At 43.6% G+C, this 25,650-nt stretch overlaps 3 protein-coding genes across 3 annotated transcripts; 2 read left to right on the plus strand and 1 right to left on the minus strand.

The window, feature by feature from the left end:
* The first annotated feature begins 1,920 nt into the window (after window positions 1-1,920).
* LOC148064797 (volume-regulated anion channel subunit LRRC8D) lies at window positions 1,921-8,798 on the plus strand. The gene is made up of 5 exons (XM_087809062.1): window positions 1,921-2,192; window positions 4,790-5,173; window positions 5,883-6,133; window positions 6,186-6,545; window positions 7,367-8,798. The coding sequence occupies exons 1-5, from the start codon at window positions 1,953-1,955 to the stop codon at window positions 8,427-8,429; spliced, it is 2,298 nt and encodes a 765-aa protein (XP_087665188.1). The 5' UTR covers window positions 1,921-1,952; the 3' UTR covers window positions 8,430-8,798.
* Window positions 8,799-9,498: 700 nt separating this feature from the next.
* Window positions 9,499-13,231, plus strand: ddx39ab (DEAD (Asp-Glu-Ala-Asp) box polypeptide 39Ab). The gene is made up of 10 exons (XM_087809420.1): window positions 9,499-9,574; window positions 10,309-10,527; window positions 11,345-11,472; window positions 11,549-11,825; window positions 11,898-12,016; window positions 12,080-12,211; window positions 12,293-12,402; window positions 12,470-12,614; window positions 12,691-12,838; window positions 12,912-13,231. Exons 2-10 carry the CDS (start codon window positions 10,320-10,322, stop codon window positions 12,926-12,928), a joined length of 1,284 nt encoding a protein of 427 aa, XP_087665546.1. The 5' UTR covers window positions 9,499-9,574; window positions 10,309-10,319; the 3' UTR covers window positions 12,929-13,231.
* Window positions 13,232-13,456: 225 nt separating this feature from the next.
* LOC148064799 (CCN family member 1) lies at window positions 13,457-20,452 on the minus strand. Its single transcript, XM_087809630.1, has 5 exons — window positions 20,274-20,452; window positions 19,691-19,904; window positions 17,800-18,204; window positions 17,344-17,522; window positions 13,457-14,606 (listed from the first exon to the last, which is right to left on the minus strand). Exons 1-5 carry the CDS (start codon window positions 20,322-20,324, stop codon window positions 14,301-14,303), a joined length of 1,155 nt encoding a protein of 384 aa, XP_087665756.1. The 5' UTR covers window positions 20,325-20,452; the 3' UTR covers window positions 13,457-14,300.
* Between the last annotated feature and the right edge of the window lie 5,198 nt (window positions 20,453-25,650).

The following is a 25,650-nucleotide window of genomic DNA, read 5'->3' on the forward strand; positions in this document are numbered from 1 at the left end:
ATAACAGATGAAGTTAAATAAATAAGTATAATGAAAAAATAATTAAATCTAATAATTATAATTAAAATTACAGGGCAAGTGAAATAAAAGAAACAGGGAAATTAAAATAAAACAAAACAATAATAATAACAAGGTCAATTAAAAAAAAAAAAAAGCCATGTTAATAAAAAATGAAATAGCAGTGCAATTAAAATAAAGTATATAAAAATATAAAATAAAAGGGCAAGTACAATACATTAAATACATAATAATAACAGGGCAAATGAAAATAATAATAATAACTGTGCAAGTTAAATTAAAAATGAGGGGAAGTAAAATAAATTCTAATTCAAAATTTAAAAAAAAAATCAATTACAGATCAAGTTAATTACAAAAACAGGGAAAGTAAATTACATGTCAAATTAAAATTAAAAATAACATGGCAAGTAAAAAAAACTCAAATATAATTCTAATAATCAGGCAAGTAGAAGAAAACAAACAATAAAAACAGGGCAAGTAAATTGTAATAATGAAAATAATAATAAAGATAATAGTAAAAGAACAGGGCAGGTTGAACGGACACATTTAATTTAAAAACACACGGTAAGTACAATACAATTACAAATAAAACAAATAAAAACATTATACTAACTGGGTAAAGTTAAATACATTAATGTATTTTCTTTCCTAGTGAGAAACAAATAATTAAATCAACTTTATTTGTTATTTTTAATAAATGTCCACACGTGTCCATCATCACCATCATTTTGGGCATTTCTCCCCACATCGGCAGATTTTAAATTTAAAAAAGTCGTCATCTGCGGTCCAAGCTTCTCACCCGAGCGTGGGAACATCGTCACCACGTCGACTCCACCCTAGGCCGCGATATGTCTCCACTGCAGAGGTGTGAATCATCTGGATGCTGTTCTTCACCACCTCAGAGATTCTGGGCCTCACTCTTAGTTTCACTCTCCTCGCCTCCGTTCTCTGAACTGTGGCTCAAACTCTTCCAAGGATTGTTGTTTACAGGAGATTAAGTAGACATCTCGCTGCAAGATAACTCCTTGAAAATGAGTGCAATTAGATCAATTTACAAGATCTGCTGCGCTGATGGGTTCACTGAGAGGGGGTGAGCTGAAGGGAGTGTTGTAAAACGATTGTGGAGTGAGTTGGAAAGTGTTTATTGAGTTAGAAAGTGAGTCTGGAAGGGATTTTATTTGAGTTAGAAGAAAGTTTTAGCTCCTCCCACATAAACTACTGAACACCTGAACAAGTGTAATCAAATGCTTCAAATAGTTCAAAAGCATCATCTCACTTTGATTATGTCTGATTAAATACAGTTTTTTTCTCTATTTTTATACGTTAAAACCTTTTGAATGACTAGAAATTTAACACATACGGAACATTTTGGCCACAGTCATAAATTCAAGACAATCTCAGGAGAATTGTTTATAAATGTTTCATAAAATGTATAAACTCCAATCAACTCATTTAAAAGCGTCACTGGAATAAGTTCAGAAAGGTTTTTGAACAGCTGCTCAGTTTGAAAATAACTTTATTAGCACTCGCTCAGACGACGTTTTAGGACGACCCCTGCTGGTCATGTTTAAGCACTGCAGCGGGTTATGATCGGTGTCAAGTGAAACTAAAGTACTTTGAATACTTGATGGGTCCATGTACATATGTGTGATGTATACTTTGAGTACTTTACATGAACCCCATTCAAGACTGTTGGTTAGATCTTAAGCAGTTAAGTGGTCCAGTGAGGAGACCCCCCCCCCCCCAAATCACCCCCCACGCCCTCAAACAAACACATACTTCGGCCTTTCCTGCTCCGCCGCCATGGCAACCATTGAAAGAGTCTGCTGAAAGTCTTCACTCGTGAGCCGCTGAGACTTCTGGGACGTATATTTCCTGCTCTCTCCAGAAACATGGAGTTTGTCCACGGGCGTCTCTGAAGGTCTTCTCCAGACATGTTCACGCTGTCCGAGCTCGCTCCTCTGGACCAGCACCGCAGCAGGTCCAAGCTGCTGAAGCCCTGGTGGGAGGTGTGCATGGACTACCTGCTGGTTCTGATGCTGCTGACCAGCGTGCTGGCCTGCACGGAGCAGCTGTCCAGAGACAGAGTCGTGTGTCTCCCTTCAGATCCTCCCTCGGAGGGTCCGGGTCGACGCACCAACCTGGTGTTCCAGCAGTACAGTTACATCAGCCAGGTACGTCTTTGTGGGAGTATATCGGTGTCATCGGGATGTTGATTTAACAAACTTTGATTTATTATATTATATTATACAATTCAATAATTGTAATATTTAAAAAATGAATGGTTATTTTTTTTACCCATAGTTTGATTCTAATTCCAATTTTCAAAAATATTTTTACTAAATTCAACATTTTTTAATTTGTAGTCTTTTAAATTCAATATAAAAAAAAGTAAAATAGTGCCGCCAGACAATACCAACAGAGTACCGAGCTACTTGATCGTGTGATGGGCTAAAAGTTCCATAAAGTAGCTCAGTGTTAAATCAGAATTTACAGACCACATGACTCTTGACGAATTCGTAACTGCTTTCATTTGTTTTCAAACCAAAATATGTCCAAACATCTGCTTTAAAAGCTGCTGGAGTCACTGTATCCTCTCGTCCTCAGTCGTAACTGCTTTCATTTGTTTTCAAACCAAAATATGTCCAAACATCTGCTTTAAAAGCTGCTGGAGTCACTGTATCCTCTCGTCCTCAGTCGTAACTGCTTTCATTTGTTTTCAAACCAAAATATGTCCAAACATCTGCTTTAAAAGCTGCTGGAGTCACTGTATCCTCTCGTCCTCAGTCGTAACTGCTTTCATTTGTTTTCAAACCAAAATATGTCCAAACATCTGCTTTAAAAGCTGCTGGAGTCACTGTATCCTCTCGTCCTCAGTCGTAACTGCTTTCATTTGTTTTCAAACCAAAATATGTCCAAACATCTGCTTTAAAAGCTGCTGGAGTCACTGTATCCTCTCGTCCTCAGTCGTAACTGCTTTCATTTGTTTTCAAACCAAAATATGTCCAAACATCTGCTTTAAAAGCTGCTGGAGTCACTGTATCCTCTCGTCCTCAGTCGTAACTGCTTTCATTTGTTTTCAAACCAAAATATGTCCAAACATCTGCTTTAAAAGCTGCTGGAGTCACTGTATCCTCTCGTCCTCAGTCATCGCAGGATTTCCCCCTTTCCTTAAGCTAGAGAAGGTTGAAATTATGCTGCCATCCTGTGGCTGGTCGTTTAATTGCAACACAAAAATGAACAAACTGTGTGAATATTTTTATATTAATTGAAAAAGGAAAAAAACTATATTTCATATACATGTTATTGAAGTATAAATCATACTAACCATGAATAAGATTTAAAAGCCAAAATAATGTTTTAATTGAAAAGAAAAAAAAAAGAAAAAAGGAAAGAAACTTAAAGAAACTTTTAATGCAAACGTTTAATAGTTTTACGCAAGAATGTTACAAATAAAAATAAAAAAATAAGTTTGGTACTCTTTTGGTATTTTCTGGTCAAACATTATATTGAATTAAAAAATATTTATTAGTAAAATATATTTTTGAACTATTTTAAATCAATTATTTAAAAAATATATTTAATCTTTTAATGTATAAATAATGTAATTGAATCATTTAATAAAAGATAATGCTCATAAAAAAAAACAGTTCATTAAAAAATGTTGACTTAATTAAATATCCCTATGACACTGATTCCATCAGCAGTGTGTCCTCCAGAGTCACAGGTGTTCTTCATGTCTCAGGTGTTCTTCATGTCTCAGGTGTTCTTCATGTCTCAGGTGTTCTTCCTGTCTCAGGTGTTCTTAATGTCTCAGGTGTTCTTCCTGTCTCAGGTGTTCTTCCTGTCTCAGGTGTTCTTCCTGTCTCAGGTGTTCTTCATGTCTCAGGTGTTCTTCATGTCTCAGGTGTTCTTCATGTCTCAGGTGTTCTTCCTGTCTCAGGTGTTCTTAATGTCTCAGGTGTTCTTCATGTCTCAGGTGTTCTTCCTGTCTCAGGTGTTCTTAATGTCTCAGGTGTTCTTCCTGTCTCAGGTGTTCTTCCTGTCTCAGGTGTTCTTCCTGTCTCAGGTGTTCTTCATGTCTCAGGTGTTCTTCATGTCTCAGGTGTTCTTCATGTCTCAGGTGTTCTTCCTGTCTCAGGTGTTCTTCATGTCTCAGGTGTTCTTCCTATCTCAGGTGTTCTTCATGTCTCAGGTGTTCTTCCTGTCTCAGGTGTTCTTCATGTCTCAGGTGTTCTTCCTATCTCAGGTGTTCTTCATGTCTCAGGTGTTCTTCCTATCTCAGGTGTTCTTTATGTCTCAGGTGTTCTTCATGTCTCAGGTGTTCTTCCTGTCTCAGGTGTTCTTCATGTCTCAGGTGTTCTTCATGTCTCAGGTGTTCTTCCTGTCTCAGGTGTTCTTCATGTCTCAGGTGTTCTTCATGTCTCAGGTGTTCTTCCTGTCTCAGGTGTTCTTCATGTCTCAGGTGTTCTTCATGTCTCAGGTGTTCTTCCTGTCTCAGGTGTTCTTCCTGTCTCAGGTGTTCTTCCTGTCTCAGGTGTTCTTCATGTCTCAGGTGTTCTTCATGTCTCAGGTGTTCTTCCTGTCTCAGGTGTTCTTCATGTCTCAGGTGTTCTTCATGTCTCAGGTGTTCTTCCTGTCTCAGGTGTTCTTCATGTCTCAGGTGTTCTTCATGTCTCAGGTGTTCTTCCTGTCTCAGGTGTTCTTCATGTCTCAGGTGTTCTTCATGTCTCAGGTGTTCTTCATGTCTCAGGTGTTCTTCATGTCTCAGGTGTGCTACCACGAGGTTCTGCCGTTCTGCTCTCGCTTCCTGCCTCAAATCACGCTGCTGCAGACGCTGCTGCTGGTGGCCGGAGGCTCCTTCTGGCTGCACTTCCCCAACACTTCCTCCCGCGTGGAACACTTCCTGGACATCCTGGCCAAGTGCTGCGAGTCCCCCTGGACGTCCCAGACCTTGTCTCACGCCGCACAGCAGGACACCTTCGACGCAGGTGGACCGGTGCCCTGTCCCGGCTCTCCGGGGTCGTCGACGGCCTCCTCTGAACTCAGACAGCGAGTGAGTCTGGACGGAAGCGACGGAGAACAAGCCAGAGCTCTGTTTGAAAGAGTCCGGAAGTTTCGGACTCACTGCGAACGTTCGACCGTCGTCTACAAGGTGATGAAAGTATTTTCTACACACATGGACTCACATATGAAGGAAGATGTACTTCTTTCATATTTAAATAAAAATAAATCAAAGAATATTTTTTAATAAACAAAAATGTGCTTCAGTTAAATATAATTTAAATAAAATAAATTATAATATTTTCAATAGAAGAAACATTTCGAAAATTATTTTTACTCGACAATGGAAAAAAAAAACCCATTTCATTTATTAAAAACTTTTTAAACTTGAATTTAAAAAATGAATTTAAATCTTGTTTCAATAAAAAAACAACAACATTGAATTGAATATTTTTTTGATGCAACTTGTTAAATCCTTAATAAAAATGTTATGGGATTTAATCTTTAAGTGAAGCAACTTTATTTATATTGAAACATTTTTAAAGCATTTATTTATATATATATTTATAAAAGCAACTCATTTATTTATTAAAGCGACTTTTTTTTAATTGAAATTTTTTTTCCAAGCAAGGTTTTTTTAAATAAAAAAACATTTTTTGAAACAGTTTCATCATTTTTCAAACTCATGTTGGGCAATAAAAATAATGGAAGGTTTCATTAAAAAAAATTCAAGGTCAAATACAAAGACTTTACAGCTCAGATCGCCATCTAGTGGTCTCTGAAAATAAGTCTTCATGAAGCTTCGTCGGCCCCGACTGACCTTCTCGTACAATATGTTGCCGACCTTCTCTCCTGCTCAGGTCTACTTGACTCAGACGGCGCTGAAGGTCGTGATGTCGACCTTGATGTTGAGCTCCTCCGTCCTGCTGCTGCGCTCCTTCTCCTCCACCCACGACTGTGTCACCGAAGAAGGAGATCTTCTGGGCTTCTCCTCCTTCAGCTGCATCCACGTCCTGTCCTCCCTGCTGCAGAAGCTCATGGTGGTCTACTCGGCTCTGCTGGGACTCTACGGTCTGCTGAACATGTTCGCCCTCTTCTGGATCCTCCACAGGTCAGGGTCCAAAGGTCACTATTAGGTCAGTTTCTGACAACGAGTCCTTCAGCTCTCTGCTCCAGTACTCGTCCCCCCTGCCGGGCGACGTGCCGGTCCTGAGGCGGGACCTGGCCTTCCTCCTCCACATGCTGGACCAGTCCGACCCCCTGCTGGTGCAGCACCTCGCCATCTTCCTGTCCCCGGCCCAGGAGGTCCAGCTGATGGACCAGAGCTTGGAAAGGCGGTGGAGTGAAGAGAGGCTGCGGGCCGTGATCCAGGTGGACACCGGGGGGCGCTCTCGCCTGGAGCTGGTGGCTCTGCCCAGGCTTCCCTCGGCTTTGTTCGGCCTTGACGACCTTCAGGTCCTCACGCTGGAGCACCTGACCGATGTGAGGTTCACCGCACAGGTGTCCAACATGACCTCGCTCAGGTGAGTCTTCAGAATACTGAATGTTTGATTTAACACTTGAAATCCTGAAGCTTTTTGTTTTTTATCAAAATGTTCATTTATTTATATAATTCATATATTAAAATATATAATATATTTTTTTCATACATTAGTTTGATTTTATAATTTCAAATAAATGTTCTCAATTTAATATTTTTGAATTCGTAGCCTTTTAAATTCAATATCAAAATGTCAGTGCAATAGTGCAACCAGACAATACCAACAGAGCACAGAGCTACTTGATTATACTTTCAGCCAATCATGTGACCCTCAAGCAATCATGTGACAACTTCCAAGCACTGGCCAATCATCATGGCAGATTCTAAAGCAATGGTAAAACATTTATATTGAATTTAAAAGGCTATAAATGAAAAAATATTGAATTTAGAACATTTATTTTTGAATTATTTGAATGATTATATCAAACTCTATGTGTAAGAATTGTCATTTGGAAAATGTTCACGTTCTTAAATTGAATTATTTTTAAGACAAATTCAACATTTGAATATACAAATAATTTAATTTGATTTTAAAACCTTTTAATGCACAACTTATTGAATTTCATTATTTAAAGAAACAATTTAATACTTAAATACAGAGTCATGTCGAAACAATGTTCAAAAGTTTCAACACTTGAGACGTTAAATTCAACTGTTCAATATCCGGATGTTACTGATATACTTCTTTACTTCCTGGTTGGATCAGAACCGCCTCCATCACCTTAACCGTCGCTGACTAACTGTTCTTTAACGACACGTAAACATGAGGTCATTATAATGTAAATGTTTGCTTCGTCACCACAGGGAGCTGCACCTCCACCACTGTGCAGCCTTTGTGGATCCAGCCGCTCTGACCGTCCTTCAGGAGCGTCTGGAAGTCCTTCACTTGACCTTCACCCACGGGTCAGAGATCCCGGACTGGGTTCTGTCCCTGCGCGGCCTGCGGGAGCTTCACCTGCGAGGCCGTCTGAGCGGCGGCGAGGGTCGCGGTCTTGGCGGCGTCCTGCGCCAGCTTCGCGTCCTGGTGGTGCAGGGCGAGCTCCAGAGGATCCCCGCCGAGCTGTCCCACGGTCTGGTGAAGCTGCAGGTCCACAACGACGGAGCGAAGCTCCTGGCGCCGACGGTCCTGAAGCGTCTGGTCAACCTGAGCGAGCTGCAGCTGCAGGAGTGTGAGCTGCAGCGTCTCCCGTCCGCTCTGGCCACGCTCAGCAGACTGAGGACACTGGACCTGCGGCGGAACCGCTTGAGTCACCTGGAGGATCTCGTTCTTCTCGCTCATCTCCGTCGCCTGTCCTCCCTCAGACTTGCCCTCAACAACATCCAAGCCGTCCCCTCGAGTGTCGCGGTTCTTCAAACCCTGGAGCTCCTGGATCTGTCGGACAACCAGCTGAAGACCCTCCCCTCCGCTCTCTTCGGACTCTCCGGTCTTCGACGGCTTCTCCTGTCCAACAACATGCTGAGGAGTCTCCCTGCGGACGTGCAGAACCTGACGCTGCTCTCAGAGCTGGACCTCGGTGGGAACCTGCTGGACAGTCTCCCCGGCCAGCTGTTCCAGGACTGTGTGAAGCTCTGCATCCTGAACGTGTCGCACAACAATCTGAAGTCGTTGCCGAGCGAAGTCTCCTCTTCACGTCGACTCTGCAAGCTGGACCTGCGCTTCAACGGCCTGGTGGAGCTCCCTGCCGAGCTGGGGGGATGTCCCGGACTTCACGGAGGTGGTCTGCTGGTGGAACGTCGGCTGTTTCTGTGTCTGCCCCCCGGGGTCAGGAGGTTACTGACCTCGGAGGAGACGGTCGAAGCAGACAGGTTCCCCCTCTACTCTCCCAGAGAGTGGCGCTTCTCCTCTGCTCCAGAGTCACGGATATAAGAACTTATCTCCAGTGGTTTAGAGCAGACCTGGGAAAAGCGAGACTTTCTTTTCACATCCCACGTTCTTTTCCACGATACTCTATCAATATGTGCTACTGTTGAAAACACAACACAGGATTTTTTTATGGTGATGACAGAATAAAAAGCATGAAATAAATATCAATGAAAGAAACTAAAATGAATAAAATATGTGTCATATAAAACAGAATAAATGTTTTACCATTATATTTACACTTTCGATGACGCCCCCCCCCCAACAGAAAATGCAATTACTTCATTGCTTAATATTATGACGTCTTTGAATAATTTATCTGCAAGATTATCTTCAGATACATGTTTTTGTCTCAAATAAAACTGATTTATTATGTCTAGTATTTGAATGTGCAATTTCTCTTTTCTCTCCTTTAGAAACGTATTTACTTTTGTCTTTATTAAAGCGTAACATTAAGGCTGCAAAAATATTAAGAAATATTTTAAATTAAAGAAACATTATCGATTTATTTTGTTTATTAACCGATATTGTTTATCTCCATATAAAGGACCTTAATCGGAAATTGTGATTTATATTGTGAATTATTTTAATGTTTTGTTTTCTCTACTTTTGTCTTTATTAAAACTTGACATGTTGGCCGTTTGTAAAATTATGTTTAATCATTGTACGTATTTTAAAAACGCATTTCTGTTTGTGTCTTAATCCGCCATGGAAACGAGTGTCTATTCACAATCGCCTTTTTATTACCTTATTATGTCCCTCCTGCCATTCCATAGTGTCCTGCGTCACACCATACGTAAAGATCGTTAAAGGTCCCCCTTTTTTTTTACGCATACAACTCCTCGTGACGTCATAGCATATCAAAACGAAAAAAAAAAATTAAAGTCGCCTGATCGTAGATGTTTGACCTTAAACGTGACGTCACGCGACAACAACCATCCCAAGCATCCGGTCCCGCTTTTTTTTCCTCTCGACCCCGGACTGCGGCACGCGTCCTGACCAATCACAGGTCTCGCCGTCGAACGAACATCCGTATCAACAAATGACGTGGAGGCAAAATATAAGAGGCGGGACTTCCGCTAGTGCGTATAAACGAACAGAGGCCTGCCCATGCGGTTGTGATCAATCGGAGTCAACGTTAGCACTGTAAGGTAAGAAACTACGATCGACTTCCTTGTTTAAATCCAGTAAGTTTACGAACTTTAACATCGGTTATTACGCTAAGAATGTCTTCGTAACATTTTATAATCTTTACGCGGTTAAACTTGTTTCAGGGTAATTTTTTTTCATTGTATCCTCACTGCGTCGTTTTAAGCTAGTTAGCTTCTGGTAGCTGCGGCGACTTAGCATGACTAGACGGCAACTATTCGCCATTTTATTAGCTTCTACTTTTCTATTGTAACTGTTGTTGTAACGTTATAAGTTGAAAGTCGATCGCGAGGAATCCGTACGAAGACGTGTGAGGGTTTCGTTTAACGTGCGTTGTAATGGTTAGCTCGCCACGTTAGCATCGCTTATGCAACACAATAGCGGCGAGACCGGCTCCGAAGCTAGCTGGTCTGCTTTACTCAAAAACGGATCAAATGTTTAATTTCCCTAAATACAACCACGTACTTGACCTATTTTACGCGTCATCATTCTGCTATGTATGCACTAGAAGTTTAAAATCGGTATTTTCAAGAATGAATGGCCGTCCGTCGGCCTGAGATCAAAGTTGCAGAAACCAGGCCTAGTTTCAACTAGTTTAGTCTTATTGATCGACTAGTAAACCTGTGTGAACCCCATGAGTAGCAACAACAGGTGGGATCTCATCGTGCCATCTGTTCTTCTGCATCACCTTCTCTTTTTAAATGCAAGAATCATTAATGTTTCTTTTCAATCGCAGACACAAACACAATGGCTGAAAACGACGTTGAAAACGAGCTGCTCGACTACGAGGAGGATGAGGAGCCGCAGGGAGCACCTGAGAGCGCAACTCCAGCCAGCAAGAAGGACGTGAAGGGATCCTACGTCTCCATCCACAGCTCTGGGTTCAGGGACTTCCTGCTTCGGCCCGAGCTGCTCCGTGCCATCATCGACTGTGGTTTTGAGCATCCTTCTGAAGGTGAGTAGCGACTTATGACGGGTCACGTAATGTTTGAACCGTTAAAATACTTGTTAAAGATGTGAATAAATGCAGGGCTTAAATGAATAATTAATTTAATAATTGGGAGTTTATAGTTGCCTTTGAGTGTCACAGAGTAATGATAAAAACATCACATTAATGATTTATACCAGAAGGGAAAGTAAATTTGTGAAATTAAAGGTTAAACTTAAGCTTGTGATGCAGCTACAACTGAGACTATAACTTTATGGTATAATTTGTCGAGGCATAAATTAATTGGTGGGATGGGAGAAACGCAAGGATAAATCCAGGTTAAGATGGAGGTCTTTGTTATTTTTATTTCATCTATGGTCTTTTATTTAGACTTGGATTGACGTAATCCTGCACTTTCTTTTTATAGAAACTTTGTTCTTGTTCTTATTTTAAATGTCGCTGTGTGCCAATTAGAAAAAACAATTTCCCGAAGGAGACCCACTAAGGGATCAATAAAGTTTTATCTATCTAGGAGCTGCAAAATGATTTTGAAATTGGTGAAATACCATCGAGTAAACAAAGATTTCATGCACACAATGGTTTGAAGTCATCTTAAATGGACTAAATAAATCTATGAACATATGTAGTTTGTCAATGCAACTTAATAGTACAAATCTCAAGTTAGTGGTATGTGGGACTTGTGCACCCATTCTGACTTCATATAAACCACATAAAATTAGAATTGATCATAGCAGGGTTTTGGATTCCTAAAATTATAACAAACATAATCTTGAGGTGTAAACTGAATTTGTACATGTGTCTTAATTTTTGTTTGTTTTTACAGTCCAACACGAGTGCATTCCACAAGCCATCCTGAGCATGGACATCCTCTGCCAGGCCAAGTCTGGTATGGGAAAGACGGCTGTGTTCGTGCTGGCAACTCTGCAACAGATTGAACCTGTTGATGGACAGGTTGGTTTCCCTTCTTTTTTTTTCACCATACTCAGTTGTACGGCAGTCGTTTAAAACTCTCTCGTGTCTTCATCAGGTCTCTGTGTTGGTCATGTGCCACATCCGAGAGCTCGCCTTCCAGATCAGCAAAGAGTACGAGCGCTTCTCCAAATACATGCCCAACGTGAAGGCGGCCGTGTTCTTCGGCGGCATGCCCATCCAGAAGGACCAGGAGGTGCTGAAGAAGAACTGCCCGCACATCGTCGTGGGGACCCCCGGTCGCCTGCTCGCCCTCATCCACAGCAAAGCCCTGAGCCTGAAGAACGTCAAGCACTTTGTCCTGGACGAGTGCGACAAGATGTTGGAGCAGCTAGGTCAGGCCTCGCCCCCGTCCTGCTCCAGTTTAACCCGCACTTCCTGTTGTTAAAAGACTGTTGTTCCCTCAGACATGAGACGTGATGTGCAGGATATCTTCAAGATCACACCCCACGAGAAACAAGTCATGATGTTCAGCGCCACGTTGAGTAAAGAGATCCGGCCAGTCTGCCGCAAGTTCATGCAGGACGTGAGTTGATCTTGATCCAGGAGCTACAGTCCATGTATTTAACCGTGGCGTGTGTTTGTGAAGCCCATGGAGGTGTTCGTGGACGACGAGACCAAGTTGACGCTGCACGGCCTGCAACAGTACTACTGCAAGCTGAAGGACTGCGAGAAGAACCGCAAGCTCTTCGACTTGCTCGACGTGTTGGAGTTCAACCAGGTAGGTTCCTCGAACAATCCGCATACCTGACTAAACGTAGCTTCGGTCATAACTCAAGTTGTTCTCCTCCTCGACCTCTAGGTGGTGATCTTCGTCAAGTCGATCCAGCGCTGCATCGCCCTCTCTCAGCTCCTGGTGGAGCAGAACTTTCCCGCCATCGCCATCCACAGGGGGATGACCCAGGAGGAGAGGTGAGTTGACCTCTCGGCTCAGAATGTTTTTCCAGCAGCCTTTTAACCACGAATTCTTCCTCGACAGACTTTCACGTTACCAGCAGTTCAAGGACTTCCAGAGGCGTATCCTGGTGGCGACCAACCTGTTCGGCAGAGGAATGGACATCGAGCGGGTCAACATCGTCTTCAACTACGACATGCCAGAGGACTCTGATACCTATTTGCACAGGGTGAGCACCGTGTGACCTTTGACCTTCTGCTGTAGTACAAGTCGTGTTCTAAACCGCCCCCCTCACCGTCTTCCAGGTCGCCCGTGCCGGCAGGTTTGGCACCAAAGGTCTGGCCATCACCTTCGTGTCCGACGAGACCGACGCGAAGACCCTGAACGACGTGCAGGACCGCTTCGAGGTCAACGTGTCCGAACTGCCCGACGAAATCGACATCTCCACCTACAGTGAGTCCTGGTTCTGATCGGACCGTCTTATTTAAACGAATGATCATGTCTAACGTCTCTTCTCTCTCCTCAGTCGATCAGTCCAGATGAACTCCAGCTGAACAGGCGTCTCAGACTCGGGCGTAGATGTTCCTTCATTTGTTCTGTTGACGTTCTCCTAGTACCCTTTTGGTCACCCCCCCCCCCCTTTATTTTGATTTTGTCTGTTTTGGGCACTGTTGTATGATTGATTTTAATGTCTTTTACCATTTTTGTTTTTGCTTTACCCGATTAAAACTTTTTATAAAAGGCCCTTCTGTGTTCTGTTGTGAGACTCGCTCTCTCTGGATGTTCAGCAGCAGCTGCTTGTGTCTCAACTGAAGCGTCAAATAAAGCCTTGAATTTAGACCATGAGTCGCGTTGACCTTTTAGGATCAGTTTCCTGTTTAATCAATAACTCGTCTTGCATTCAGTGCATCAAACGGGACATTTAAACATCTTAAATTTAAGTTAATCTTTATTGGCTGGATTCTCGCGATGCAGTGTATCTCAATACTGTAGTAACAAGTATATATGTGTAGTATTGTCGAGTACTTGACTCCGTAGTATTTACAGACCACATGACTCTTGATGAAGTCGTAACTGCTTTCATTTGTTTTTAAACCAAAATATGTCCAAACATCTTTAAAAGCTGCCGGAGTTACTGTAATAACTGCGGCCCTCTAGCTGATGGTCTCATTTATCTCAAAGATTCCAAACTTGTTTTTTGTTTTTTTTTTTAATCACAAAGCTTCAAAACACTCACTTGGCAAAAGAATAGAAAAACGTTAGACGGTAACCATGGTTACAAGTCCCGAAGCTGGACGCTTATGAAACGGTACAAAACGATGGTGGTGCTAAGGTGCATGAACTTCCACATGAGGTACCCGTGTTGACCTCCCCCCGGGGAAAGGTCAGAGGACAGCTGGCGGAGCTCCGCCCACAGCAGCACCTCCATGATTGACAGCAGAAATCGAAGCGATGCTCTTTGTTTGTTTTTGAGTCCCGGCCGCTGCTCCCGAAAATGTCTCGACGTCCCCTTTTGACGTCACGTGTCCAGCTGTGTACGCGACCTTTTGACCTGAAAGCTACTAACGCAGAAGAAGGACGACAGGTGCGGGGGTCAGGAAGTCCTCGTGGTCTTCTCTCAGCGTGTCAGTCTGAACAATAAATACCAGAGAATAAATACCATAGAAGAAGAAGAGCCTCCGTTGATCCAGTCTCCTCCTGACTCGACGCATCGTCCCCCAACAAAAAGTCTGTTCCCGGGGGGTTCTGATGCAGAGGTCGTTTTGAAGAACCCTCGTCTCGCTTCTTCACGAGTCTAAACTACAGCAGGTCTGGACCTCCTGACGTCACGACTCTCCTGCATCTACAGAACCATCTACTCTAGGTGCGGGGGGGGGTCGGGGGGGTCAAAGGACGGGGTGGGGTCGAGGGGGTTCTAGTCCGTGAACTTGTGCGTGTCGCCGTAGAGCCACCTCTGCGGGGGCAGCGCCGCCTCGTTGAGGTGGTTGCAGTCGTCGCTGCACTTGCACGACTGGACGAACATGACGGCGCGGCTGAAGCGCTCGCCGTCGTGGCAGGCGAAGGTCACGGCGGCGGTGCGCGTGCGGCGCGGCGAGCAGCAGCGGCCGTCCCGGCACACGCCGCAGTAGTTCGGCCGGTAGAGGCGCGTGCTGCGGCAGCCGGCGTAGGACAGGCGGTGAGGCTCGGGCGCCTTGTGGGTCCGGGAACACTTCCTGCCTTTCTGCAGGAGGAGGAGGAGGAACCATGAGTGACGGCAGGTATTTGATGAGTCGTCACTTTCAATCTTTATATATTTTTTTAAATATTTTAATTCCACTAATTGAAAAATAAAATTAAAAAAACTCAATAGTTTATCATTCGTAGGCTTTTAAATTCAACGTAAAAATGTGACGAGACAATAATAGTTTTAGCAAATTTAGCAAATAAAGCAAATTTTAGACGTTCAATGTAACGAGGATCGTTACATCAAAACATACATGATTAATTAAATTAATTCAGATCAAATAAAAGAATAAAATTAAGCACATTAGTAACAACAATATTACAAAAGACGAGAAGATAAATTCCTCGAAAAAAGTAGGTTAGAGAAAAAAACAAATAGGTTTTTTTTTTAAGCATTGACTTATATTGAACTTAAAAGACTAAAAAAATTAATATTTTTTGCATTAAATTATCCCAAAAACAACAACCTATATATAAATAATTTAATTAAATTAGTTAAATTATTATATTTAAAAAAAATCAATAGTTTATCATTCGCAGCCTTTCAAATTCAACGTAAATATGTGACGAGACAATAATAATTTGATCCATAAAGCAACTTCTAGACTCTCAACGTCACGAGGGGCGTTACATCAAAACAAACATGATTTATTAATTTAATTCAGATTAAATAAAAGAATAAAATGAAGCACATTAGAAACAACAATATTATACAATAAATTCGTCGAAAAAGTAGATTAGAGAAAAAACCAAATACGTTTTTTTCAAGCATTGACTTATATTGAACTTAAAAGACCAAAAAAAAACATTTTTGCATTAAATTATCCCAAAAACAACAAACTATATGTAAATAATTCAATTAAATTAGTTTACGCCTTTACGACTAAGGCGTTGACTGGGGACGAGAGGATACAGTGACTCCAGCAGCTTTAAAAACCGATGTTTGGACATATTTTTACGACTAAGGCGTTGACTGGGGACGAGAGGATACAGTGACTCCGGCAGCTTTTAAAGCTGATGTTTGGACATATTTTTACGACTAAGGCGTTGACTAGGGACGAGAGGATCCCAAAAACAACAACCTATATATAAATAATTCAATTAAATTAGTTAAATTATTATATTTAAAAATAAACTCTAAATTGATAAAATGTGATTGTTCTTGTATGGTTTATATTTGAATAAAGTGTGTATAAATTTTAAAAAAAATGTAATATACAAAAAACTTGCTGCACTAATTTTCCGGCGATGACTGAGGACGAGAGGATACAGTGACTCCAGCAGCTTTTAAAGCCGATGTTTGGACATATTTTTACGACTAAAGCGTTGACTGGGGACGAGGGGATACAGTGACTCCAGCATCTTTTAAAGCCGATGTTTGGACATATTTTTACGACTAAAGCGTTGACTGGGGACGAGGGGATACAGTGACTCCAGCATCTTTTAAAGCCGATGTTTGGACATATTTTTACGACGAAGGCGTTGACTGAGGACGAGAGGATACAGTGGACTCTAGCAGCTTTTAAAGCTGATGTTTGGACATATTTTTACCACTAAGGCGTTGACTGGGGACGAGAGGATACAGTGACTCCAGCAGCTTTTACAGCCGATGTTGCGACATATTTTTACGACAAAGGCGTTGACTAGGGACGAGAGGATCCCAAAAACAACAACCTATATATAAGTAATTCAATTAAATTAGTTAAATTATTATATTTAAAAAGAAACTCTAAATTAATAAATTGTGATTGTTCTTGTATGGTTTATATTTGAATAAAGTGTGTATAAATTTGAATAAAATGTTAATATACCAAAAAAACTTGCTGCATTAATTTCCCGGCGATGACTGGGGACGAGAGGATACAGTGACTCAAGCAGCTTTTAAAGCCGATATTTGGACATATTTTTACGACTAAGGCGTTGACCGGGGACGAGAGGATACAGTGACTCTAGAAGCTTTTAAAGCCGATGTTTGGACATATTTTTCGACTAAGGCGTTGACTGGGGACGAGAGGATACAGTGACTCCAGCAGCTTTTAAAGACGATGTTTGGACATATTTTTACGACTAAGGCATTGACTGGGGACGAGAGGATACAGTGACTCCAGCAGCTTTTAAAGCCGATGTTTGGACATATCTTTACGACTAAGGCGTTGACTGGGGACGAGAGGATACAGTGACTCCAGAAGCTTTTAAAGCCGATGTTTGGACATATTTTTACGACTAAGGCGTTGACTGGGGACGAGAGGATACAGTGACTCCAGCAGCTTTTAAAGCTGATGTTTGGACATATTTTTACGACTAAGGCGTTGACTGGGGACGAGAGGATACAGTGACTCCAGCAGCTTTTAAAGCCGATGTTTGGACATATTTTTCGACTAAGGCGTTGACTGGGGACGAGAGGATACAGTGACTCCAGCAGCTTTTAAAGCCGATGTTTGGACATATTTTTACGACTAAGGCGTTGACTGGGGACGAGAGGATACAGTGACTCCAGCAGCTTTTAAAGCCGATGTTTGGACATATTTTTCGACTAAGGCGTTGACTGGGGACGAGAGGATACAGTGACTCCAGCAGCTTTTAAAGCCGATGTTTGGACATATTTTTACGACTAAGGCGTTGACTGGGGACGAGAGGATACAGTGACTCCAGCAGCTTTTAAAGCCGATGTTTGGACACATTTTTACGACTAAGGCGTGAGTCCCTCACAGGTGACGTCACAGGTGAAGACTCACCTTGACGGGCGCCGACATGGAGCTGCAGGGCCGGACGTTGCAGAGTCGAGTCTCCTTGACCAGCTTGCAGCGGGTGTTGTCGTTGGTGACCCGGGACGAGACGCCCATGCCGCAGCTCCGGGAGCACTGGGACCAGGACGTGGTCTGGACCACGCACGGGTCGCCCAGCTGCCTCAGCGCTGCGAGAAGAAGAAGAAGAAGAAGAAGAAGAAGGACACGGTAAGACACGGCGAGACACGGGAGGACCCGACCACGGCTCTAGAGCCGGTGGCGAGGACACAGACTTCATTCACTGCACCGTGATTAGAGGTGTGTGTGACTGAGGTGTGTGTGTGTGTGTGTGAGCGCCGCCGGTGTGCAGGGCGCCAGTGGAACACACACTTCACAGTGAAGCCGTTTGTGCGTCACCGAGCTACAACGTAAACACGAAGGAAAACAGGCGTCGGTGGCGCTCACCCGCCAGGTGCTTGTGTCCACGTGGCTTGTCCCGCTTGCGCCCCGCCTCCACCAGCTCGTTCCCCAGCGTGTCCTTCCTGGGCTTGAAGGGCTTCCCGTAGGAGTACGGGAAGACCGGGTACGGGATGTAGGGCGGGTAGACGGGGGGTTTGGGGCGACGGTAGACTTGACTCGGGTCGCTCTTCTTGCGGTGGCACTCCACGCTGAGGCAGCACTGCCCGGGCACCTTGAGCAGCCGCGGGGCGGGGCAGGCGGGCGAGGCGGCGGGCAGGAAGCCGGGGCACAGGGGGACGCAGCCCACGGCGCCGTCGATGCACGTGCACTGGTGCTTACAGCCGGCGCTGAAGTTCTCGCCGTTCTGGTACATCCGCCCGTTGTACTCGCAGGATCGACCTTCGGCTTTAGCTGCGAAAGGAAAAAAAACAAAACAGTGGTTGAATTAAGCAACACTTTTACAATGTTCCTTCCTTCGCCCCCTCAACCCGGGCCCCTCCATATTTAGAAAGACCCCCAAATAAACACGCGTATAAAAATACCTCTGTGTGAGTGTGTTTGTGTGTCTCACAGGGCTGTTTGTGTACACACTGACTGAACTACTTGTATAAACCGGACTTGGCCGGCAACGCCAGCAGCTCATGAAGGTTTTTTTTTTTTTTTTTCAAAGGCGGCTCAAAGAGGAGAGAGACCCCCCGACCCCCCCGCCCCGCCCCCCGCCCTGAAGCTACACTTCGACCTGAGCGATCATTACACTTTTGTTACCATAGCGATACTCGCGAATGAATAAATTGTGATTGTTCTTGTATGTTTTATATTTGAATAAAGTGTGTATAGATTTAAATAAAATGTAAACATACGAATAACTTGCTGCATTCATTCATTTTCCGGTGATGACTGGGGACGAGAGGATACAGTGGACTCCAGCAGATTTTAAAGCTTATGTTTGGACATATTTTTACGACTAAGGGCGTTGACTGAGGACGAGAGGATACAGTCGATCACAGCAGCTTTTAAAGATGATGTTTGGACATATTTTTACTACTAAGGGCGTTGACTGAGGACGAGATGATACAGTGACTCCAGCAGCTTTTAAAGCTGATGTTTGGACATATTTTTACTACTAAGGGCGTTGACTGAGGACGAGAGGATACAGTCGATCACAGCAGCTTTTAAAGCTGATGTTTGGACATATTTTTACTACTAAGGGCGTTGACTGAGGACGAGAGGATACAGTCGATCACAGCAGCTTTTAAAGCTGATGTTTGGACATATTTTTACGACTAAGGGCGTTGACTGAGGACGAGAGGATACAGTCGATCACAGCAGCTTTTAAAGCTGATGTTTGGACATATTTTTTACTACTAAGGGCGTTGACTGAGGACGAGAGGATACAGTTGACTCCAGCAGCTTTTAAAGATGATGTTTGGACATATTTTTACAACTAAGGGCGTTGACTGAGGACGAGAGGATACAGTTGACTCCAGCAGCTTTTTAAAGCTGATGTTTGGACATATTTTTACGACTAAGGCATTGACTGTGATCGAGAGGATACAGTGACTCCAGCAGCTTTTAAAGCTGATGTTTGGACATATTTTGGTTTGAGAACAAATGAAAGCAGTTACGACTTCGTCAAGAGACACGTGGTCTGTAAATTCTGGGTATGACTGAGTACGAGAGGATACAGTGACTCCAGCAGCTTTTAAAGCTGATGTTTGGACATATTTTGGTTTGAAAACAAATGAAAGCAGTTACGACTTCATCTAGAGTCATGTGGTCTGTAAATTCTGCAACACCAGAGTCAAGTACTCGACAATACTACACATATACCCTACATTGTAGTCCTTTATCGTATCGTTGCCCCCGTAATCGCGACACAGCATCGTGCTCGACGTACCGCGACAGATGCCGTGCGTCTGCCCGGCGTCGTTTCCGTAGTTGCACTCCAGGCCTTTGTGGTAGTCGCAGGGTCGCCCGTCGTGGCAGTCCTGGTCCAGCTGGGCGGCGCACACCTTGCAGCACCCGCAGCCGTCCGGGACGGAGCTGACCCCGGGGGGGCAGGACGGGGGTCCCGCAGGGCACTCGCAAATGGCCGGACACTCAGAAGCCACCTGTAGCAGACACACACACACACACACACAGGTGTGAACCTCTTCGTTGACCTACACACTGTCCCAGCTAGCCAGGGTCGTCTTCTGTTTTTTGGATGGTGTGGATGTGGGGAGGGGGTACGTGGGGGGGTCACTCAACATTTTAACACATGATCATTGATTCTATAAAAACAACATTGTTGTTACGTCATCACTACGTGAATCTCGTCATAGTTTAACGTAAGTAAAGTCTTATTGACTCCAAAAAATACTTGAACTTTGACCCTGTCCTATGAGATCTCGCGACAATAACTATTAATAATTATTACTAGTTAGACTTTAGAAAATCACGTGACTGTTTCTGACTTCCACGACCCGCACGTCACTCACCAGACCCGCAGCCGCCACCTGCAGGACGGCCAGTAAGATCAGTGTCCCCATGATGGCCGCCCGTCACATAGAAGACGCAGGGAACCAATGGAACGAGAACAAAAAGTTGTTTTTTGTTTTTTAAATCCTCTCAAAAAAGTCCAGGGAAGTTAAATCCTTCACATCTGCGCAGACCTGTTACAGCTCATCTACCAACTTCTTGTTTATATAGCGGGCGCGCGGCTTTATATAGTGGCCCCGCCCACTCCGCGGACCCGCCGGCCAATCGGGAGTCGGGACGACGGGAGTGGGCGTGTCTTACTGTCAATAACTCCCTCCGCGGGGGCGGGGCCTCCATGAATGCGCTCATTCATAAAAACTCCAAATTACTACATTCCAAAGAGCAGCTTTTCAGGTGTTTGTTTATTTTTGTTTGAGCGTCGATAATATTTTTCATGCTTTTAACTTTTGAGCCGGATAAATATGCTCAGCTGCTCGTCACATGAAGTAGTTTGAAGTTAAAAAACATGATGTTATAGAAGCTTTTTTTTCAAAGAAAATATAATTTCTGTATCAACATTGTTTCTTGCTTTTCTTCCTGTCGCTTTCACAGTTTCCCAGACCTCCCTCCTCCTCCTCCTCCTCCTCCTCCTCTTCCTCCTCCAGTCAGACCGACTCACACAAACCCCCACAAATGTAAACACACTTTATTTCATTTGGGTTTTGGTTGAAAAGCAGAGCGGAGGTGAGAAACGCCCGATAATCTCCCTGTCATCTGCACAGACACGCTAACAGGAAACAGCTAATCCTGCTCGACACACTGATGCCACTGTGAGAGACTCGTGTTCGACCCGGAGGCCGACAGTTCTTTGACACTGACCATCTCAAGGTTCTGAAAAAATTATGTTTGACCAGGTTTATCTTTTCTTCCACTGTCATCCTGAGGCACAGAATACACAAAAAAGCATCAAAAAAGAGTGAAATCATACTTTAATCCTAGCTGGACTAGAGAGTGTTTTTATTTAGGTCACTATTGAACATTTCTATTGTTGAAACTTAAAAAAAAAAAGGAATTTAATTCAATAATTTGTATATTGAACAGTTCAATTCAATTGTCTTATCATAACAAAGTTATCTCAAGACACAACAGTTGTATTTTTTTGGTTAATTTTATTATAAAATTCAATAAGTTGTATATTAAACTTTTTTTATTTAATTTAAAAATCGAATATTTGATTCTCTCAAAGCATTATATGAATTAAAAATTCATTTTTTAATTATTGGATTTATAATTTCAAACTTTCTGTGAAAAGAAAAACGTTTTGAAATGTATGATTTTTTAAATTTAGTTATTTAAAACAATACGATTCATACTTTTAATATATATTTGATTTAATTGAATTGAATAAAAAAACGAATTTGACTTGATGAAACTGATTTAATTCCAAGTCGATCAAGTGTTGAAGAAAAAATTGCCTAAAAATAAAAGCTTTCTTTTCATATTTCACAGATTAAACAGTCATTTTATAAACATTAATTCTATGCAATATTTAAAACATTATTTATTTATTCTGTTTAAACTATATTGCACTATATTTACTTATTAATATTTATATTTATAGTTTTTTAGAATATATAAATTCACTCTATGCTGTCCAATTTTAAACTTTTACTTTGAAAGGTGGCGAGTGAGCGTCCAGTTTGTGGCAAAAACAACCACAATCGCACACAAAAACAGACTCACAAACCGATAAAGTCCTCGCACACCATCCGTCCCTCTGTCAGCGGAGGTGATGTAACAGGTCCGTGTAAACACGTCAGGAGGAACTGGACGAACCCTCAGCGACGTGTTTATGTAACCGACCTGCCGACACACCCCAGAGGACCGTGTTTGTGCGACGCTCCAGAACTTCCCTCCGTCACAGACGTAAACAAAAGTTTCCGACGCTCTCGAGCGACTCGAGAGCTTCACACGCTGACGTCCGGCGACTGGAAGGGAAAGTTGGATGATGTCAGCGAGACAAACGAGTCTCTTTACTGGAGTGACTCTTTGAACCTCGTGACTCAACGTCGGTGTCTGTGGAGCTAACGTGTGTGTGTCTGTATTGACTCGACTATCACCGGCAACACAACGACAACACAACCTGACCTGCTCTCACGCAGACACACACGGACACACCTGTCTGGACTTAGAGTTGAGTCGGTCGTCGAGTCACTGCAAAATCTCTCTGTCCATTCATGTTACCATCCATCTGTCCATCCATCCATCCATCCATCTCTGCGTCTGTCCATCCATCCGTCTATCCATCCATCTATCTGTTGGTTTTCCATCCATCCATCTGTCCTTCCATCCATCCATCTGTCCGTCCATCCACCCATCTGTCCTTCTGTCCATCCATCCGTCGGTTTTCCCACCTGCTCGTCCGACTATCTTTCCGTCTTTCTGTTTGCCAGCCAGTCATTTATCCATCCATCCAACCTTCCATCCATCTGTGTTTCCTTTCATTTGTCTTTCCGTCCATTTGTCCTTCCATCTGTCTGTTTAACGGTCCGTCTGTCTGTTTATCCATCCATCCACCCATCCTTCCATCCATCCATCCATCCATCCATCCATCCATCCATCCATCCATCCATCTGTCCATCCATCCGTCGGTCTTCCCACCTGCTCGTCCGACTATCTTTCCGTCTTTCTGTTTGCCAGCCAGCCATTCATCTATCATCTGTCCATCCATCATCTGTGTTTCCTTTCATTTGTCTGTCCGTCCATTTGTCCTTCCATCTGTCAGTCCGTCTGTCCGCTATCCATCCATCCACCCATCCACCCATCCTTCCATCCATCCATCCATCCATCCATCCATCCATCCATCCATCCATCCATCCATCCATCCATCCATCCATCCATCCATCCATCCATCCATCCATCCATCCATCCATCCATCCATCCATCCATCCATCCATCCATCCATCCATCCATCCAACCATTCATCCATCCATCCGTGTGTCAAACCTTTCATTTATTCGTCTATCTGTCCATCCATCTGTACATCTACCAGTCAACCCTTCATTCGATCCATCCATCCTTCTATCCAACCATCCATCCATCCATCCATCCATCCATCCATCTGTCCGTCTGTCCATCCATCCGTCGGTCTTCCCACCTGCTCGTCCGACTAACTTTCCGCCTTTCTGTTTGCCAGCCAGCCATTCATCTCACCTGTCTGGACTTAGTGTCGAGTCGGTCGTCGAGTCACTGCAAAATCTCTCTGTCCATTCATGTTACCATCCATCTGTCCGTCCATTCATCCATCCATCTGTGCGTCTGTCCATCCATCCGTCTATCCATCCATCTATCTGTTGGTTTTCCATCCATCCATCTGTCCTTCCATCCATCCATCTGTCCGTCCATCCATCCATCCATCCATCCATCCATCCATCCATCCATCCATCCATCCATCCATCCATCCATCCATCCATCCATCCATCCATCCATCCATCCATCCATCCATCCATCCATCCAACCATCCTTCAATCCATCCATCCATCCATCCATCCATCCATCCATCCATCCATCCATCCATCCATCCATCCATCCATCCATCCATCCATCCATCCATCCATCCATCCTTCTATCCAACCATCCTTCAATCCATCCATCCATCCATCCATCCATCCATCCATCCATCCATCCATCCATCCATCCATCCATCCATCCATCCATCCATCCATCCATCCATCCATCCATCCATCCATCCATCCATCCATCCATCCATCCATCCATCCATCCATCCTTCCTTCCGTCCATCCATCTGTGGGTCCAACCTTTCATTCGTCCGTCCATTCGTCCATCTATCTGTTCATCTGCCAGTCAACCCTTCCTTCCATCAAACCATCCATCCATCCATCATCCATCCATCCGTGTTTCCAACCTTTAAACCCTTCCTACAATCCATCCATCCATCCGTCTGTCCATCAATCCATCCATTTTTCAATCCATCCAACAATCCATCATCCACCTGTCTATCCATTTGTTCGTCCATCAATCTGTCCCTCTGTTACTTCATTCAGGGTGAGTGAGTTACATGACTGGACTGTTCAAGTCACGTCTGTTGTGTGTTCTTCTCAGAAAGTCCCTCCTGGAGAAACGGAGAAAAGGAGTGGAAGAGAAGAAAGGACGAGAGGGGGAGTCAGGAATTCAAGTCTCAAAGTTATTTTTAACCCCGAACAGGAACTCACTGTTGACTCCACAAACACTGGGACATGAGAGCAGATCGGGGGGCAGCACCAGGGCGGGGGGGCACCATAAAGAAAAGACACCTCGTCTGTTCACATGAGGAGCTGCCGAGTGTCAACAGTCGCCGATATTTCAGACCAGCACACGACAAAAGGTCAAAGGTGATGTTGTTGAGGATATTTCCGCGTCCTTGATGTCACTTCCTGTTGACCTCCGGCTGGGGTCACCTGCAGCGACTGGTGAGGTCAGACCTCGCGGGGACCAGGGGTGGGAAGGAAAGTGGGTCACCTGTAACTGGAAGTCCCTCCCGCTGATGTTGCCCACCCACCACCCACCTGAGGCTGGTCCCCCCCCGTACTGGGGGTCACACTGGGCACTCTTGTTCAGCTCACTCCAGCTTTCCATGGAACCCTCAAAAATCCCAGATATCCCTGCAATTTCCGGTGCATGTTTATTTGGCGGGAAGAGGCCGGGGGGGCGGGGGGGTCGAGTTTACTGAAAAAGACCTTCACTCACAAACAGTCTGGCAGTGATCAAGGTAAACATGTGCAGGAGGTGAGTCGCACTGAGGCTCGTGTGTTCTGGTCCGGACTCACAGACCAGCACTCTGTTCTGGACCCAACGGCCACAGTCTAATAACAACCCCCCCCCCCCCCCCCCACTCCAAAAAAAAAAAAAAACACACACGCAAACACACAACACAGGAGTACACACCTCAAGGTGATGCACAGCGCCCTCTGCTGGAGGATGTGATCCTGATTCATTCTCTCAGAGTCCAGGACGTCTACGGGGACCAATCGATGATTGGAAGAAGGATCTGAACGACTCAGAGGAAAAAGGTAGAAAGAAAATGTTGCAGATTATTTTTGACTAACTTTTATTATTGTTTCTATCATATTCTTTTTGTTTTATCATTAATGTATCATTAGTATTATTTATTATTACTTTATTGTTGTCTTTATTATTATTTGTATGGATTATTGTTATTATTTATTTTAAATGTACTGTTTGTCTTAATATAAGTGTAGAGGATCTGGCGATATGATACGTCTCACGATACAGGGTCAATTATACGATATATAGTGATACTTTAGTAACAAGTATATATGTGTAGTACTGTCGAGTACTTGACTCTGGTGTTGTAGTATTTACAGACCACATGACTCT

The sequence above is a fragment of the Callionymus lyra genome, chromosome 15 (genome assembly GCF_982586985.1).
Source record: "Callionymus lyra chromosome 15, fCalLyr1.hap1.1, whole genome shotgun sequence".
NCBI classification, from domain to species: Eukaryota; Metazoa; Chordata; class Actinopteri; order Syngnathiformes; family Callionymidae; genus Callionymus; species Callionymus lyra.